Raw genomic sequence first — 15155 nt, 5'->3', positions numbered from 1 at the left:
GGAGGTGGAAGTAGGCGGTCTTGGTGATGGAGAGGATATGAGGTCAGAAGCTTAGCTCAGGGTCAAATATCACATACTGAATGAGAGTCACTCTGCAGTGCACAACACCACAATAGTTTGATGCTTTTATCTGCAACAGTGAGAAATCAGTAACTAAGGCACACAATCTGCATTGGATCGTGCTTGCAAAAGCAGATAGTTAAATCTATGCTATTGATTTCTTTCAGTCCTGTAATAAAGGCAAGAGTAAAAATTCAAAATTAACTGCAAGAGCCCTTGAATTATACCATGAGACACCAGTGTACAGTACAAACATTGAACATCTTCATCTGAAATTTTGCTGTCTGCTATTTTAAAATAAATGATTTATCACTTCTGCTAAAATAGCCGAGAGTGGAAATTTTGATAAATGTTCTAAGCATTTGTACGCAAATTTTCCACAACATAGTTCAGGACCACAGTAAAATAAAATTGTGACTTTTTTTTTTACACAAAAGGCCAATTCATTTTTCATGAGTCAATTTGTTCAAAGGTCAGTCAGAAATAAAGTGCAAAATTAATGATGGATATGGAAGCCAATTACAATCATAAATAATAAACATAGCCTAACAAATTGTAGGCATATATCCAACTGGTTTCTTGTTTGCTTCACAATGCATGTTTAACCAACATATATATTGATAAAATGAATTTGATTCCTGCCAAACACAATTCTAGATCATCACATTATTTATGTTGAATGATGCAAGGTAGTATTCTAGACAACTCTCTTGATGCAAGAGAATGATAAATGTCACTCACTCAGCACCTCAGGGAGTTCACTTCATTACGCAGATACAGGAAGGCAGTATTCCTGCATGAACAGCATACCTATGAAACTACAACTGATCAATCTAGCATTTCTAAATCCAGATTGGAATTATTGAGGGAATAAAATGAAAACAATGTGAAATCTAACATATACACTTATTTTTAATGCCCATTTTAAGCCATATATGTAGAAAAGGAGCTAACTGCAGGCTAGTCACAAGTATATATGTACCACTTTTTAGCCTGTGTAAGCGAGATGTTATGAAAACATTTTTGGTGAAGTGTGCCCTGATAAAGTTTGAAAACCGCTGGCTTATAGTACCTTGCAAGTCAAAAGTTCCACGAGGTCAAATTGGGGGTAAGGGAGATCCAATATGGCAATGGATTGCAGGTATCCAGATCACATTTTTGAAACTATTCAAAAATGTAATTTTATATGGCTATATCATGTGAAAGGATTCACAAATTTCATGTCTCCCCTGAGGATTTACTTTTGGTTTATTAAAGAAACCCTGGTTGGACTGAGTTTAAAATCCAGGGCACAAGATGGCTGTGGTCAGCCTCATGGCCAAAGCCTGTAAGTTTCAGTTTGGACTGACAGCTTGTATTCTGACGGCTGTGAGAAGGAACTTTCCAAAACTTGAATGCAAACAGACCTTCTGCATTTATGCATTAGAAGCAAACCCAGTGGCATTCAGGCCTCTGATTAAAAGCCATCAAGGTTGTTTGCACAAGCAATCAAGAGCAGACAAGGCCTATTCAATATGTAGTGGGATAAGCTCAGCTGCATTCAGGCCTTCGTTTAGAGAACGTCAACATTGTTTACCTAATACTTCAAAACGATCAACGGGGCATTCAGAGTGGAATGGCCCCATCACGAAACCAATTGGACAAAGGGGAATACTGATGAGACCAGTAAAACCGATTACCGGCCATCCAGGTTGATGGGCCCAGATCAGTACCTTTTGTATGAGTTTCAATACGTCCAGATTAGACAAAAGAAATGAGCTGATCTGGCGGGAGATAAGGGCTACCGGGAAGGGTATAACTAGTCCCTCGGGAGGCCATTTCTCTCTCTCTCTCCCGCCTCGCCTCCGGTGCCCTGCCTTACCATCAACCCAGCAAGAGGATCGTCGATGAAGAGCCCGTCCAGGGAAGTAGAATACCCGCAGTTACGTTTAAATTACTGGGGTATCTCTGCTTTGGGCGGTGAAAACCTAAGACATCGGCAGGCAACAGGGCACGGAGCAGGCGTTTCAACATCCTAGACTGGTGAGCATCAATTTTCTGGCCCATCACAAGATAATCTATATAGGTGTAAAGGGTGGGAGTTAAGGGGAATTGCTAAAGTGTCATTTTAGTCATTTTCCCTCGATGTGTCCATTTCTCCTCCCCCGTTAAGTGTAATTGTGCTGCATCCATAGTGAATTTCTCTGTATAGTAATTGTTCTCTATTTTAATAAACATTGGTTTTCTTTGCACTGAACCACTGGTCTCATTTATCTATATCGCTACTTGTAAATAAGTCCGGTGGTCAGAACCAAAGGGGAAGCGATTCGAACCGCACGGGGCTGGAGCAGCTCAGACGCGCGACTGACTGACCAGACACAAACCCCAAACCAAAACTCCCTACACATGTTTGAAATTGTGCAAACGATCACTGGGAAAATTAGATTGCAATCCTGCTGAATAGCAGTGAATTGGACCCATGGAATTTTTCTTCTTGCAAAACACTTTCACAAGACATCACAGCTCCGTTAATAATGATCAAACATTCAATTGCAATTAACAAGTTCAAAATAGAAACACTAACCCTCAATGAATCCGAGACTGCACTGAAAACATTAATTAACATTAATTACTTTGAGAAATCCACTTATACTCCAGCTAGATAAATGGTACCAAATTATTGGAGACTGTGAATAACAAGTTAATTGCAGTTGATTACAATGAACCTTTGACGACATCAGAAAAAGTCCAAACTAAAATGAATCAAATTACCATTTTAAACCCTTAAAATGATTGAGGTCGATTTTGACGTTCGGGCAACTGACTGAAGAACCAAATGGGCATCCCAATGTAGTTTGCCACATTGAGGCTGGCCAATATCAGGCGGCCCTGGCCGACAGTTAGGTAAGTGGCTCCAAGAAAATAATACCAAATTTACCTTTGCTGGGTCTCTTCGGCTCCATCACTGTGGAATTGGCTGGAACATGCACAGCGCATGCTCTAACCAGTTCCAACCTGAAATAGCAATCGTGATCCTAGGACTACGATTTGCATATTAAAAGTGGCTTTGGATGCCCAGCGGTAGGACCTCTTCAAAATGGCACTGGCCTCTTCATCGAAGCTAATAGGGCAGCAAGACTACTGACTCCATTTTGATGCCGTTACCATCTTTTTAACGTTAGGCATAGGAAGTGAAAAGCAGCCCCAATGCATTTTTAAGAGCATATTAAGGCAAAGGATGTTGGTCTGGGGAGAATGCATTTCCATGTTGCGCACTCATTGTCAGCATCAAGACCACTTATTCCCCAATTTCTTTCGCTTCCCCAATTTATTTCGCTCCACCATTGGCGGCTGTATCTTCAGCTGTCTAAGGCAATAAGCTCTGGAATTCCCTCCCTAAACCTATCTGTCTCTCTACCTCTCTCTCCTCCTTTAAGACACACCTTAAAATCTACCTCTTTGACTAAGCTTTTGGTCACCAGTCCCAATATCTTCTTATGTGGCTTGGTGGTACATTTTGCCTGATAACGTTCCTATGAAGCACTTTGGGACATTTTATTATGTTAACGGCGCTATAGAAATGTAAGTTGTTGTTGCTACATCAGGTATAGCGCAGCCAGATTCAGAGAAAATGTCTCTCTACTCTGCCCTTACAATGTACATTAACCGTAAACTCATAAGAACACTCCCGACAACAGCATCCCCACACCTGCAATTCTTGTAACCTGCCTGAATGAGACATAAGAAATAGGAGCAGGAGTAGGCCAATCGGCCCCTCGAGCCTGCTCCGCCATTTAATAAGATCATGGCTGATCTGATCCTAACCGCCAATCTACTATCACAGAACCATCTCCTGAATCTAACAGAATTAGACACACGAAATAGGAGCAGGATCAGGCTACACGGCCCCTGGGCCCGCTCTACTACCCACAGGGCCATGTCCGATCCGAACCTAGACTCATGTCCAAATTCCTGCCCGCTCCCCGTAACCCTTAATTCCCTTTACTCCTAGGAAACTGTCTATTTCTGTTTTAAATTTATGTAATGATGTAGCTTCTACAGCTTTTTGGGGCAGCATATTCCATGGACCTACCACCCTCTGAGTGAAGTAGTTCCTCCTCATCTCAGTTTTGAAAGAGCAGCCCCTTATTCTAAGACTATGCCCCCTAGTTCTAGTTTCACCCATCATCGGGAACATCCTCCCCGCATCCACCCGATCCAACCCCTTCACAATCTTATATGTTTCAATAAGATCGCCTCTCATTCTTCTGAACTCCAATGAGTAGAGTCCCAATCTACTCAACCTCTCCTCATATGTCCATCCCCTCATCCCCGGGATTAACCGAGTGAACCTTCTTTGTACTGACTCGAGAGCAAGTATGTCCTTTCTTAAGTATGGACACCAAAACTGTATGCAGTATTCCAGGTGCGGTCTCACCAATACCTTGTACAACTGAAGCAATACCTCCCTATTTTTATATTCTATCCCCCTAGCAATGAAAGCCAACATTCCATTGGCCTTCTTAATCACTTGCTGCACCTGCATACTAACCTTTTGAGTTTCGTGCACCAGGACCCCTAGATCCCTTTGTACTTCAGTACTTTCCAGTTTCTTGCCATTAAGACAATAGCTTGCTCTACGATTTTTCCTGCCAAAGTGCATAACCTCACACTTTCCAGTATTGTATTCCATCTGCCAAATCTCTGCCCACTTACTTAGCCTGTCTATGTCCCCTTGCAGGTTTTTTATGTCCTCCTCACTCACTACTTTCCCTCCCATCTTAGTATCATCTGCAAACTTTGATATGTTACACTCGGTCCCCTCCTCCAAATCGTTAATATAGATTGTAAAGAGTTGGGGACCCAGCACCGACCCCTGCGGAACACCACTAGTTACTGATTGCCATTCTGCGAATGAACCATTTATCCCAACTCTCTGCCTTCTGTTAGATAGCAAATCCTCTATCCATGCCAGAATATTACCCCCAATCCCGTGATTTTTTATCTTAATCAATAATCTTTTGTGTGGCACCTTGTCAAATGCCTTTTGGAAGTCTAAATACACTACGTCCACTGGTTCCCCTTTATCCACCCTATATGTTACTTCCTCAAAGAACTCCAGCAAATTTGTCAAACATGACTTCCCCTTCATAAAACCATGCTGACTTTGTCCTATTAAATGATGATTATCCAAATGTCCTGTTACTGTCTCCTTAATAATGGACTCCAAAATTTTACCTACCACAGATGTTAGGCTAACCGGTCTATAGTTTCCAGCCTTCTGTCCACTGCCCTTTTTAAATAAGGGTGTTACATTAGCAGTTTTCCAGTCTTCCGGGACCTTTGCTGAGTCCAGGGAGTTTTGGAAAATTATTAACAATGCATCCACAATCCCTACCGCCACTTCCCTCAAGACCCTAGGATGTAAGCCATCAGGTCCAGGTGATTTATCCGCCTTGAGTCCCATTATTTTACCGAGTACCACTTCCTTAGTGATTTTGATCGTGTTTAGCTCCTCCCCCCCATAGCCCCCTGTTTGTCCAGTGTTGGGATATTCTTAGAGTCTTCTACTTTAAAGACTGATACAAAATATTCATTCAGTGTTTTTGCCATCTCCATATTTCCCACCATTAATTTCCCGGTCTCATCCTCTAAGGGACCAACATTTACTTTAGCCACCCTTTTTCTTTTTATATAACTATAAAAACTCTTACTATCTGTTTTTATATTTTTTGCTAATTTACTTTCATAATCTATCTTCCCTTTCTTAATCAATCTTTTTGTTATTTTTTGCTGTCTTTTAAAGTTTTCCCAATCCTCTATCCTCCCACTAGATTTGGCTACCTTATATGCCCTTGTTTTTAGTCGAATACTATCCTTAATTTCTTTACTTAGCCACGGATGGCTGTCTTTTCTTTTACACCCTTTTCTTCTCAGTGGAATATATTTTTTTTTGGAAGTTGTAAAATAACTCCTTAAATGTACACCACTGATCATGTATCGTCTTACCCTTTAATCTATTTTCCCAATTCACTCTACTCAATTCCGCTCTCATACCTTCATAGTTCCTTTATTCAAGCTTAGCACGCTTGTTTGAGATCCAACCTTCTCACCCTCTAATTGAATATGGAATTCAACCATGTTATGGTCACTCATTCCAAGGGGATCCTTTACTAGGACATTTTTAATTAATCCTGTCTCGTTACACAGGACCAGATCTAAGGTTGCTTGCCCCCTGGTCGGTTCAGTTACATACTGCTCAAGAAACCCATCCCTAATACACTCAATGAACTCATCCTCAAGGCAGCCCTGCCCAATTTGATTTCTCCAATTAATATGATAGTTAAAATCCCCCATAATTATAGATGCTCCCTTATTACAAGCCTCAACTATTTCCTGATTGATACTCCGTCCAACAGAGTTGCCACTGTTCGGAGGCCTATAGACTACGCCCACTAGTGTTTTTTTCCCCTTATTATTCCTTACCTCCACCCAAACTGTTTCATTATCCTGATCTTTTGACCCAATATCATTTCTCTGTATTACAGTGATTCCTTCCTTTATTAACATAGCCACCCCACCTCCCCTTCCTTCCTGCCTGTCCTTCCAAATGAATGGCAATTTATGTCAATTACTGGCAGTTTGGTACAATAGGCTTATACCACTGAATCCAGGTTAGAAAGGCACAAGGTAAATTAGACCCTCACAGCTGGCAGGGAGGCAGGACTTTAGTTTTACTAGTTTATGCTGGATTAGAACTCACTGTGGCACTCAGACCTAGGCCTTTGATCCTGAATATTTTGTTGGCTAAACTCTATGTCGCAAAAGTCTTTCTTTATTCTGTGCATATAGGGACTCAGAACTTCAGAAAATATGATGAATTAACAGGTGCCATAGGTTTATCAGATTTAACTGCATAACAACTTAAACTATCATACAATCATAGAATTGTACAGCACAGAAGTAGGCAATTCGGCCCATTGTACACATGCCAGTTCCCACTCCCCCGCTCTTTCTCCATAGCAATTTTTTCTCCTTCAAATATTTATCCAGTTCCCTTTTGAAATTTGCTATTAAATCTGATTCCATCACCCTTTCAGGCAGGGCATTCCAGATCATAACAACTCTCTGTGTGAAAAAAAAATGTCATCTCCCCTCTGGTTCCTTAACTATATGTCCTCTGGTTACCGACCCTCCTGCCAGTGGAAGCAGTTACTCCTATTTACTCTATTAAAACACCTCATGATTTTGAACACCTCTGTTAAATCTCCCCTTATCTGTCTCTGCTCTATGGAAAACAATTCCAGTTTCTCTAGTCGCTCCACATAAATGAAGTCCCTCAACCCTGATACAATTCTGTTACATTTCCTCTGCACCCTCTCCAAGACCCTGACATCCTTCCTAAAGTCTCATGCTTAGAAGTGGACACAATGGTCCAGAATTTGCAATGGGTGTAATGGCATACTCTCAGAGTACGCTATCATACCGCCTTTGAAATGGGCCACAAGTTAAGCGCATGTGCTAAATCCCGAACTTGCGATCTGTCAAGTTACGACTTGACAGATCATCCGCTCCACCTTGGAAATCCCATTTGCTGGCACAAAGTTGGGCTAATTGCCCACCAACTGCCCAACAATTACGTATGAAAATTTTACAGCTGTTGCAAACAGGCATAGGGATTGTGTGCATCAGCGTAAGGGGATTAGATAGAGACAGTTATGCATTCTATTAGCTCCGGAATGTGACGTAATGAATTGTAAAAACAGTCTGAAATGCCTCCAGTGATTAATGTACAGATTGTTCAGATGCAGGCTACTAACACAATCATATTACTATAACATCAGTGCATATTATAATATCAGCGCAGAACACTGTAATCACTATTTATGTGTTTTTCCAATAATTAATCCCACATCTTCAGATCTTTGTTTTGGCTCTGTTGTATTTATGTTTGTATCACCCGTCCATGTTAATATTGTCAGATATTTCTGCTACTTATAGATGTATTTTATATCAAATTTCACAGAGTTTGAACGATTTATCAGTAATCTAATTCCTAAATTAGATTTAAGAATGAATTCCCAAATAATTTTTTTAGATGGGTGTGTGTGTGTGAGAGAGTGGGGCATTTTGGAACTATTTATTCTCCTAGTCCTTCTAATTGTTCTGAAAGTACATCCAAAGTAAGAGTCGCAAAGCAGCATATTTTTAATTTGCGGTCAGTTCCGGGCCATTAACTCCTCTATCTATCGATATACAGGAAACTTTCTGATATCCGGCACTGACGGGACCGAGCTGGTGCCGTACCATCAAAAGTGCCGGACATACCAGCGTTAATGTTGAGAGATACGGAACTGAAAAGCTCCGTGTGAATCAACAAACCCTGTTGCTTAGCAACAGCTTCAAAACAGTCGGCTGCAGCTGCAAGCATCTCTAGCTGAAGTTGTTGCTATAGCTACAGACCTTGCAGTGCCTGACTGGGAAAAAAAAGCAACGAGAACTAAAAAACTTATAGAAAACGGCTCCTGATTTTTGGTGTTAGATCGAGTATTCCAGACATATAACCTCCGGATAAACCAAAATTTCCTGTAACCTACTCTTCAATCACAAGAAATGTAGTCGGAAACTCAGTGATTGGAGCACCAGGCCCACGTGATCCCAGGTACACTTCCGCACACGCTGTGCCCCTGGGATCTGTGAGCCATTATGCTGTCCTCGAGTACACAGCGTCAAAGAGCAAGTTCGCAAAGAAGGGTCCCCATCAGGTAAGTTCCTATTCTATTCATATGTTGGCCGCATACTCCGTAGGTACGCTGCTGACCACAAAATCTGCCCCAATACTCCAGCTGAGGCCTAACCAGTGATTTATAAAGACTTAACATAATTTCCTTGCTCTTGTATGCCTCTATTTATAATGCCAAGTATCCCATATGCTTTTTTACTAGCCTCCAACAACTTGTCCTGCCACCTTCAAACATTTCTTTGTGTAAGCCCCTAGGCCTCTCTGTTCCTTAAAATTGTACTATTTCTTTTGTATTGCTTCTCCTCATTCTTTCTTCCAAAAAGCAGTTACCTTCCAGTTGAAATAAATTTATAATATACACTGGGGGGGATTTGCAACTGCTGGTTGCCCGTTACTCACCTAAAATAAAACCGGCAAAGGAACATTTGGTGGGAACCTTGACCTTCCTTGTCTGCCTGATTACATTTTCAAGCAGGCCTTTAAATAGACGCCCAGCACTCCACCCAAAACAAGCCTGTTTAAATAAATAATATACCGATTGTAGGACCCTGATTCCAATTTTCATAGAGAAATGAGCAGAGCACGCAAAATGCATGGTAGTCCCAGTTTTTCCAGGCAGTGAGTGACTGAACCAGCGGTCAGTTAAAGGGACCATTGGAAGCCATTCAGAAAAAGTCTGCTTTTTAAAAAAAAATGTATGTGGGTCTGGTGACATAATTTCATGCATTCATGCTCCTCCTACTTCTAAACCCACAAAAATCTTCCAGCTAGCTGCCGGCCCGTCCTCCCCCTCCCCCACCCAATTGCTGGATGGCTCCATGTAGAAGGCGGCCAATTTTCCACTGAATCAAATGACGAACTGCAACAGAGCGTCCGTTTAGTGCCCGCAGCTCGCTGGTAACATTTAAATGAGTCCCAGACCTGAAAATGGTTTAAACTCCTGACTGTGACCTTGGGCAGACGCTGTGGGCTCACCACCAAAAGCGTGCCTGGTTTGGTCCCCACTTGAAAATTTCCCCCACTGTGTCAATCTTCCGTTGGGAGAGGGATTATTCTCTTTGTTGCTAGTCTTTGTGCTGACAACAGTTGGTATTGGTGATGTCAACTGTCAGTTCATTTCAACTCCTTGATGCACGATAGCATCACAAGATGATTAACAACTACGGCACTATTAGTGTGTTCCATCAAGAAACAATAATCTGTAATCCATTATTGGAATATTCTATGTCCAGTGTGTAAGAAATGACTGATATCTGGGAGTGATTATATAGCAACAACCACATTGAAGCGTTCAGATTGATTCTGGGAAAGAGAAGCTCAAGTGGTTCATAATAATCATCTAAATCTCAATAAAAGAATACAGCCTTCTTAATCATTCTCATAATAATTAATAAAATGTATACTGTAGAAGTTGTTGGGAGGATTTTTGGGGGGAAAAGGGGGGACCAATGGCAGACACTGGGGGTTGGGGTGTAGATTTGAACTTTCACTGCAAGCCAGAAAACTGGTGGTAGCGAATCACCTGCCCAATATACACACCATTCGATTTTACTTTCAAGTCAATATTACTGACAGTGGGGTAAACACTGTGGCCGCGATTTTACTGACCTTGGCGGGTCCGTGGTGGATCCTGACCCCGCTGCTGGCTCCATCCTGCTCCGTGAAATGACTTTATGTTGATGGGGCTTGTTAAGCACATCCAGCACGTTTCCCAGGCCAATTAGAGGAAGGGGGTCTGGTGACGCATATCAGCCGGTTTCCTTAAAGCCCAACTTTATTTTGAGATTTGTGCTGTCAGTGTTCTACAGCATTGAAGTGCTGCAAACACTGACAAGCACTGCACAGAGGCAGGGGGCTGCACCCAGGTTCTCCCATGACTCTCTCAATATGCTTATGGAGGGAGTCACAGCACGCAGGGAGGTCCTCTTCTCTTCCAATGGATGAAAGAGACCTCCCCAGGAGACCAACACAGCCTGGTTGCACATTGCACATGATGGCACAAGCAAGGATGTCGTCAGGAGGACCTGGGTACAGTGGCGCAAACCTTTCCATGATCTCATTAGATCACGAAACATTAGTACAAAGCCACACTCACCTTCATCCTGTTGTGCCACTCATCACATCCCCAGCACTCTTCCTTCCCTACCCTACCCCTGCTCATCCTTACTCACACCAACTTACCTTGCACCTCCACCCATCCCTCTCTCTCTATCTACATTATCGCATCCCCATCTCACTAGCCACCCCTCACACTCACCTTCATCCTAGTGCAATCATACCAACTAACAACACACAAGGGTAGGCACTTGAGTGTTTTATCCAATGTTCATGAAAAGTTTCTGTTAATGCGCTGTCAAACATTAAAACCTTTATTTTCAATACTTTGCGTTCTTGGACAGATTTGTGTGCACTATTGAAAGTGGCTTATTGAGTTGTAGTGAATGGTGAGACATAACAGTACCCCCACCCCCACCACCCTTCCGCAATGGCGATGAGTGTGAAAGGAATGGCTTGTACATTGTAGGGATGCTTTATGGTGTTGGTGTGGGGTGGTGCCAACCTGGCACATCATGTGGCAGCCAGGGTGTAAAGCGTCAAGTGAAGTAAATCTGGGCATGGTGAGGTCATCCCTGGCAGCAATGCGTTTGGGTGCTGATACCCTCTGTCCCGTGCAGCATTCAGGTGATTGTGGAGAAGGTTGGTGTTGTTGTTAGTGCTGCTGCTGTGCCTGGTGCTGCTGGTGTTGGGGCTGATCGTGGTCTGGTTCTGAGGACCAAGGTGAGACAGTTTAAAGGGCACCCATGTTGATGGAATAGATGGCAGATGAAGTAAAGATGACAATGGTGAGAGTTATTCCAATGAGGTAAGAGTGAATGGAGAATGGAAAGCCTGCAGAATCTGTGCTGGAAATGGAGTGAGAAACAGCTTGTGGCTGAGGAAAGTGAAGATCTGTCAGGTGGGAGCTTTTACTGTGCATTTGCAGATGTCAATTAATCAGCTGGAGCAATGGCCACTGAACTCCCGCCTCAGGTTGACAGCCGTGGTCCCCGAACAGCGTGGTTCCTGTGGCCATGAAGTTAAAGTGAAAAGGTAAGTTAAAAAAGCCTGTTAATGATCTGTCAATAAGGCAATAATGAGATTAATTGGGTCCCCGGCCGCTGCCTGTCGGGTCTGCTCAGCTGACAGACCCAACATTTGGAAAGGCGCGTGGCGGCGGGTTGACTGCGGGTTTCTGACCCGCTGTAAAAAAAAAACACTTTCCCATCCGACCCGCCATCGATCCCATCCGCTGACCCCCCGGAAAATTCACCCATTTGTTTATTAAGTGACAAACCATTGCTGATTCCTGGGAAAAATGGCATATATATAATATGTAATTCACCAAAGCAAATTAATCGGAAACAGATCAACACAGCTAGTAAAATGTGACAAAAAGAAGCTGTGAAATTTAAAATAAATAGTCTGGAGGAGCTGGAGAGCAGTTAACCAACAGTATTGAAAATACAAATGATCTATAGTGGAAAGAATATAAATCATGCACCTAAAGGATAATCAAGATTGTGTGACAGGTAGTGCAGTATCATTATTTTATTTTTGCCACAGGTTATATGCCCCCTAAAGTGTTTATTATATGGATAAATATGCATGACATGCACTGGAATTTGAAAGTTGCAAATGACACACAAGCTCAGGGGCTTCATAAACTATTTGTAAAGATGATTATTAAAATGAAAGGAAATATATATTTTTTATTAAACCAGTTAATTTCCATCTGAAGGTATCTAGCGAGGTCAAAAATTAAATGGTACAAATAATTTGTAATTCAGAAAACATTAAACAGAATAAAAGCACAGTGCAACCTACATGAATATCTGAAAAACATTCATTTTGGCAATTCTGAGAAGCCTTTCGTAGGTTGAATTACTGTAATAATCAATTTGCTTAATGTTATGAGCCCAAGTTAATCAAAGTATACACAGGCTAATGAATTTATAAACCAGATTTGAACCTGATGCATTGGTTGAAGGCAAAGTGATGCTTCACTTTACCAGAGAAATAGTCAATTTTTCCACCCCAAATTACTTTCCAATATATCCAACCCCCTCCATCAACAAGGCTACAGTATTCAGTATCAGAAAGTACAGCGATGCTAGACAGAAAACAATATTTGTGTTGCCATTTTATTTCAAGTGTAACGTTGTGCCTGTGTTCTGATGTGTTTCAGTTACTTGCCTGGGACTGTGAATTGATGTTGGCTCCCTGCTTTAGTAGAGTTCTGACCACGTCAGTTTGTCCAGCCAAAGATGCAATGTGTAGGGCTGAGTTTCCTTTCTGTAAAGAAAAAGTAATAATTATAAAGAAAGACTGAAAACCCATCATGTTTAGGAGAGAAGAGGCAAGGAGAGAAAGCAGAGAAAGCTGGAGCAGAAAGGATGGGGAGCAAAACATTCAGGAAAGCTCCTACTAATATTCAATAGCTTCCTGTATATAGACTATACCATAAAATTCATCTGTACAGAGGTAAGTTATTTGACTATAAAAACTCTAGATGATCAAATCTTACACAGTGTGACTCTTTTTGGCAAAAGAGGATGTAACTGTTGAATATTATGTTAATTTTGTTTATCTTCTCATCTTCCTGATTATTCAACTCAGTTTAAAGTTTATATCATGCCATCCACAACATGTAGATATGACTTAAAATACTCATTTTTCCACCCCAAATTACCTTCCAATATATCCAACCCCCTCCATCAACAAGGCTACAGTATTCAGGAGCTATAGGATGCACTACAGCAACTCACTAAGCTTACGTCGACAGCTCCTCCCCACCCCATGACCTCTACCACCAAGAAGGACAAGAGTAATATAATGGGAACACCATCACCTCTAAGTTTCCATCCAAATAACACACAATTCTGACTAGGACATACATAGCCATTCCTTCATCATTGCTGGGTCAAAATCCTGGAATTCCCCATTGAACACTCATGAGTGCACCATCACAAATTTGGTAGGTGAGCGCCTCCCGTTAGCACCTGGTGGGGGCACTAATGGGACGCTAAGTGGTTAGCACCCGGCTGCGGCGAATCCAACACTGCACGTGACCTTCAGTGGCGAATTAGTGCTGGCGTTAACTGTTAGCACCTAGGCCTCTAACGCCTCTGACATGGTGACGTCAATGCATGTGCAACGCCCCGTTAATGGCCCTGATGCAAAATTGCCTTTCGTCCCCTGCTTTAGCGCCTCGCGCTGACAACGCCAGTAAGAGGCGTTGTGCATTCGGAAGTGCGCTGCAGGAGCGGTAATTAAAAGCAATGCTTCTGTGTCGCTTGAACATCACGAAAAGGGCGCTTTCATTGATTGCACCGTTTATTACTTGCACCAGTCTGCTGCCTGCGCAAATTTTTTACACCTTTTCCTCTCAAACATCTCCAAATGCTGCACTTTCTGAACGTGATGGGGGCTGCAATGGCAGTCCAGGTCACGTTGTTAAACACCACTGATAACTATGAGGTTATACAGCGTGATTGGCCCTTCCCTTTAAGAGATGGAAGCAGCCTGCATGATTAAAGAGTGCCATTTGGACTGTGCATGACCTTTCTAATCGCTCTGCCGGTAGTGCCCCACTCTCAGAGGTTAGCGCCCTAAGTTAGGAGTGGGGCGCTTGATTTTGTGCTCCACGTCCCTCTTGGAGCACTAACAATGAATTTCGCGGGAGTCGAGAATGATTAGCGCCAGGCGCTAATTCTTCAACTTTTAGGCCTAGAAATTCAGTGGGCTGCACCACCAGTTAGCGCCTAAAGAGGGCACTCAGTGGCTTTAGCGCCACTGGCCACGCCTCCCGTGAAATTTAGCGGAGCGCTAATGGCGGCGTTAGCCTGTAGCGCTGCGCTGCCACCGATGACATCATCGGTGTGCACAGCGCCCCGCTACCGCCCCGAACGCGATATTGGGTCGCACCCCCCCCCCGTAGCACCGGTCGCAAATTGCGACCGGTTCAGGGGGGCCTACCTGTGGCGGTAGTGGCGCAAATTAAAGGGGAGTTGTGGGGCGGCCATTTTTTTCGGTGGCCGCCTGCCAGCACCTCCTTGCGCCGTCCTCCCCGGCCTCCTGATCCCCCCCACCCCGGGAAGTGCCGGCTGTATCCCGAGAGCCCGGCACCTCTCCTCGGTGCCGGCACTCACGATCAGAGATCGCGCTGGTGCAGGCCCCTCCCCTTTAAGAAGGGGAGGAAGGCCTGCGGTACCGCAGCGCACCGTGCCGCAGCGTGTGGCGCTGCGGCACGTTACGCTGCGATATTCAGTTTCAGCGCCCCAAGACGGACGCGGGGCGGCTCGAGCAGCGCCCTGCTTCCGTTTGGGGTGCTCAA

At 43.2% G+C, this 15155-nt stretch overlaps 1 protein-coding gene across 33 annotated transcripts in view; it reads right to left on the bottom strand.

The window, feature by feature from the left end:
• ank2b (ankyrin 2b, neuronal) overlaps positions 1-15155 on the bottom strand; it is a 1120520-nt gene that overhangs the window by 380311 nt on the left and 725054 nt on the right. For all 33 annotated transcript variants that reach the window (XM_085962266.1, XM_085962253.1, XM_085962237.1 and 30 more), the window contains one exon: positions 13016-13114. In XM_085962266.1, the coding sequence (XP_085818392.1) occupies positions 13016-13114 (99 nt within the window). The remainder of the gene's footprint in view (positions 1-13015; positions 13115-15155) is intronic.

Source organism: Somniosus microcephalus, chromosome 2 (assembly GCF_052327205.1).
Source record: "Somniosus microcephalus isolate GS21.2 chromosome 2, FLI_Smic_1.0, whole genome shotgun sequence".
NCBI lineage: Eukaryota > Metazoa > Chordata > Chondrichthyes > Squaliformes > Somniosidae > Somniosus > Somniosus microcephalus.
Note: the sequence above shows the minus strand (reverse complement) of the source record. Positions and strands in the feature narration are given on the sequence as shown.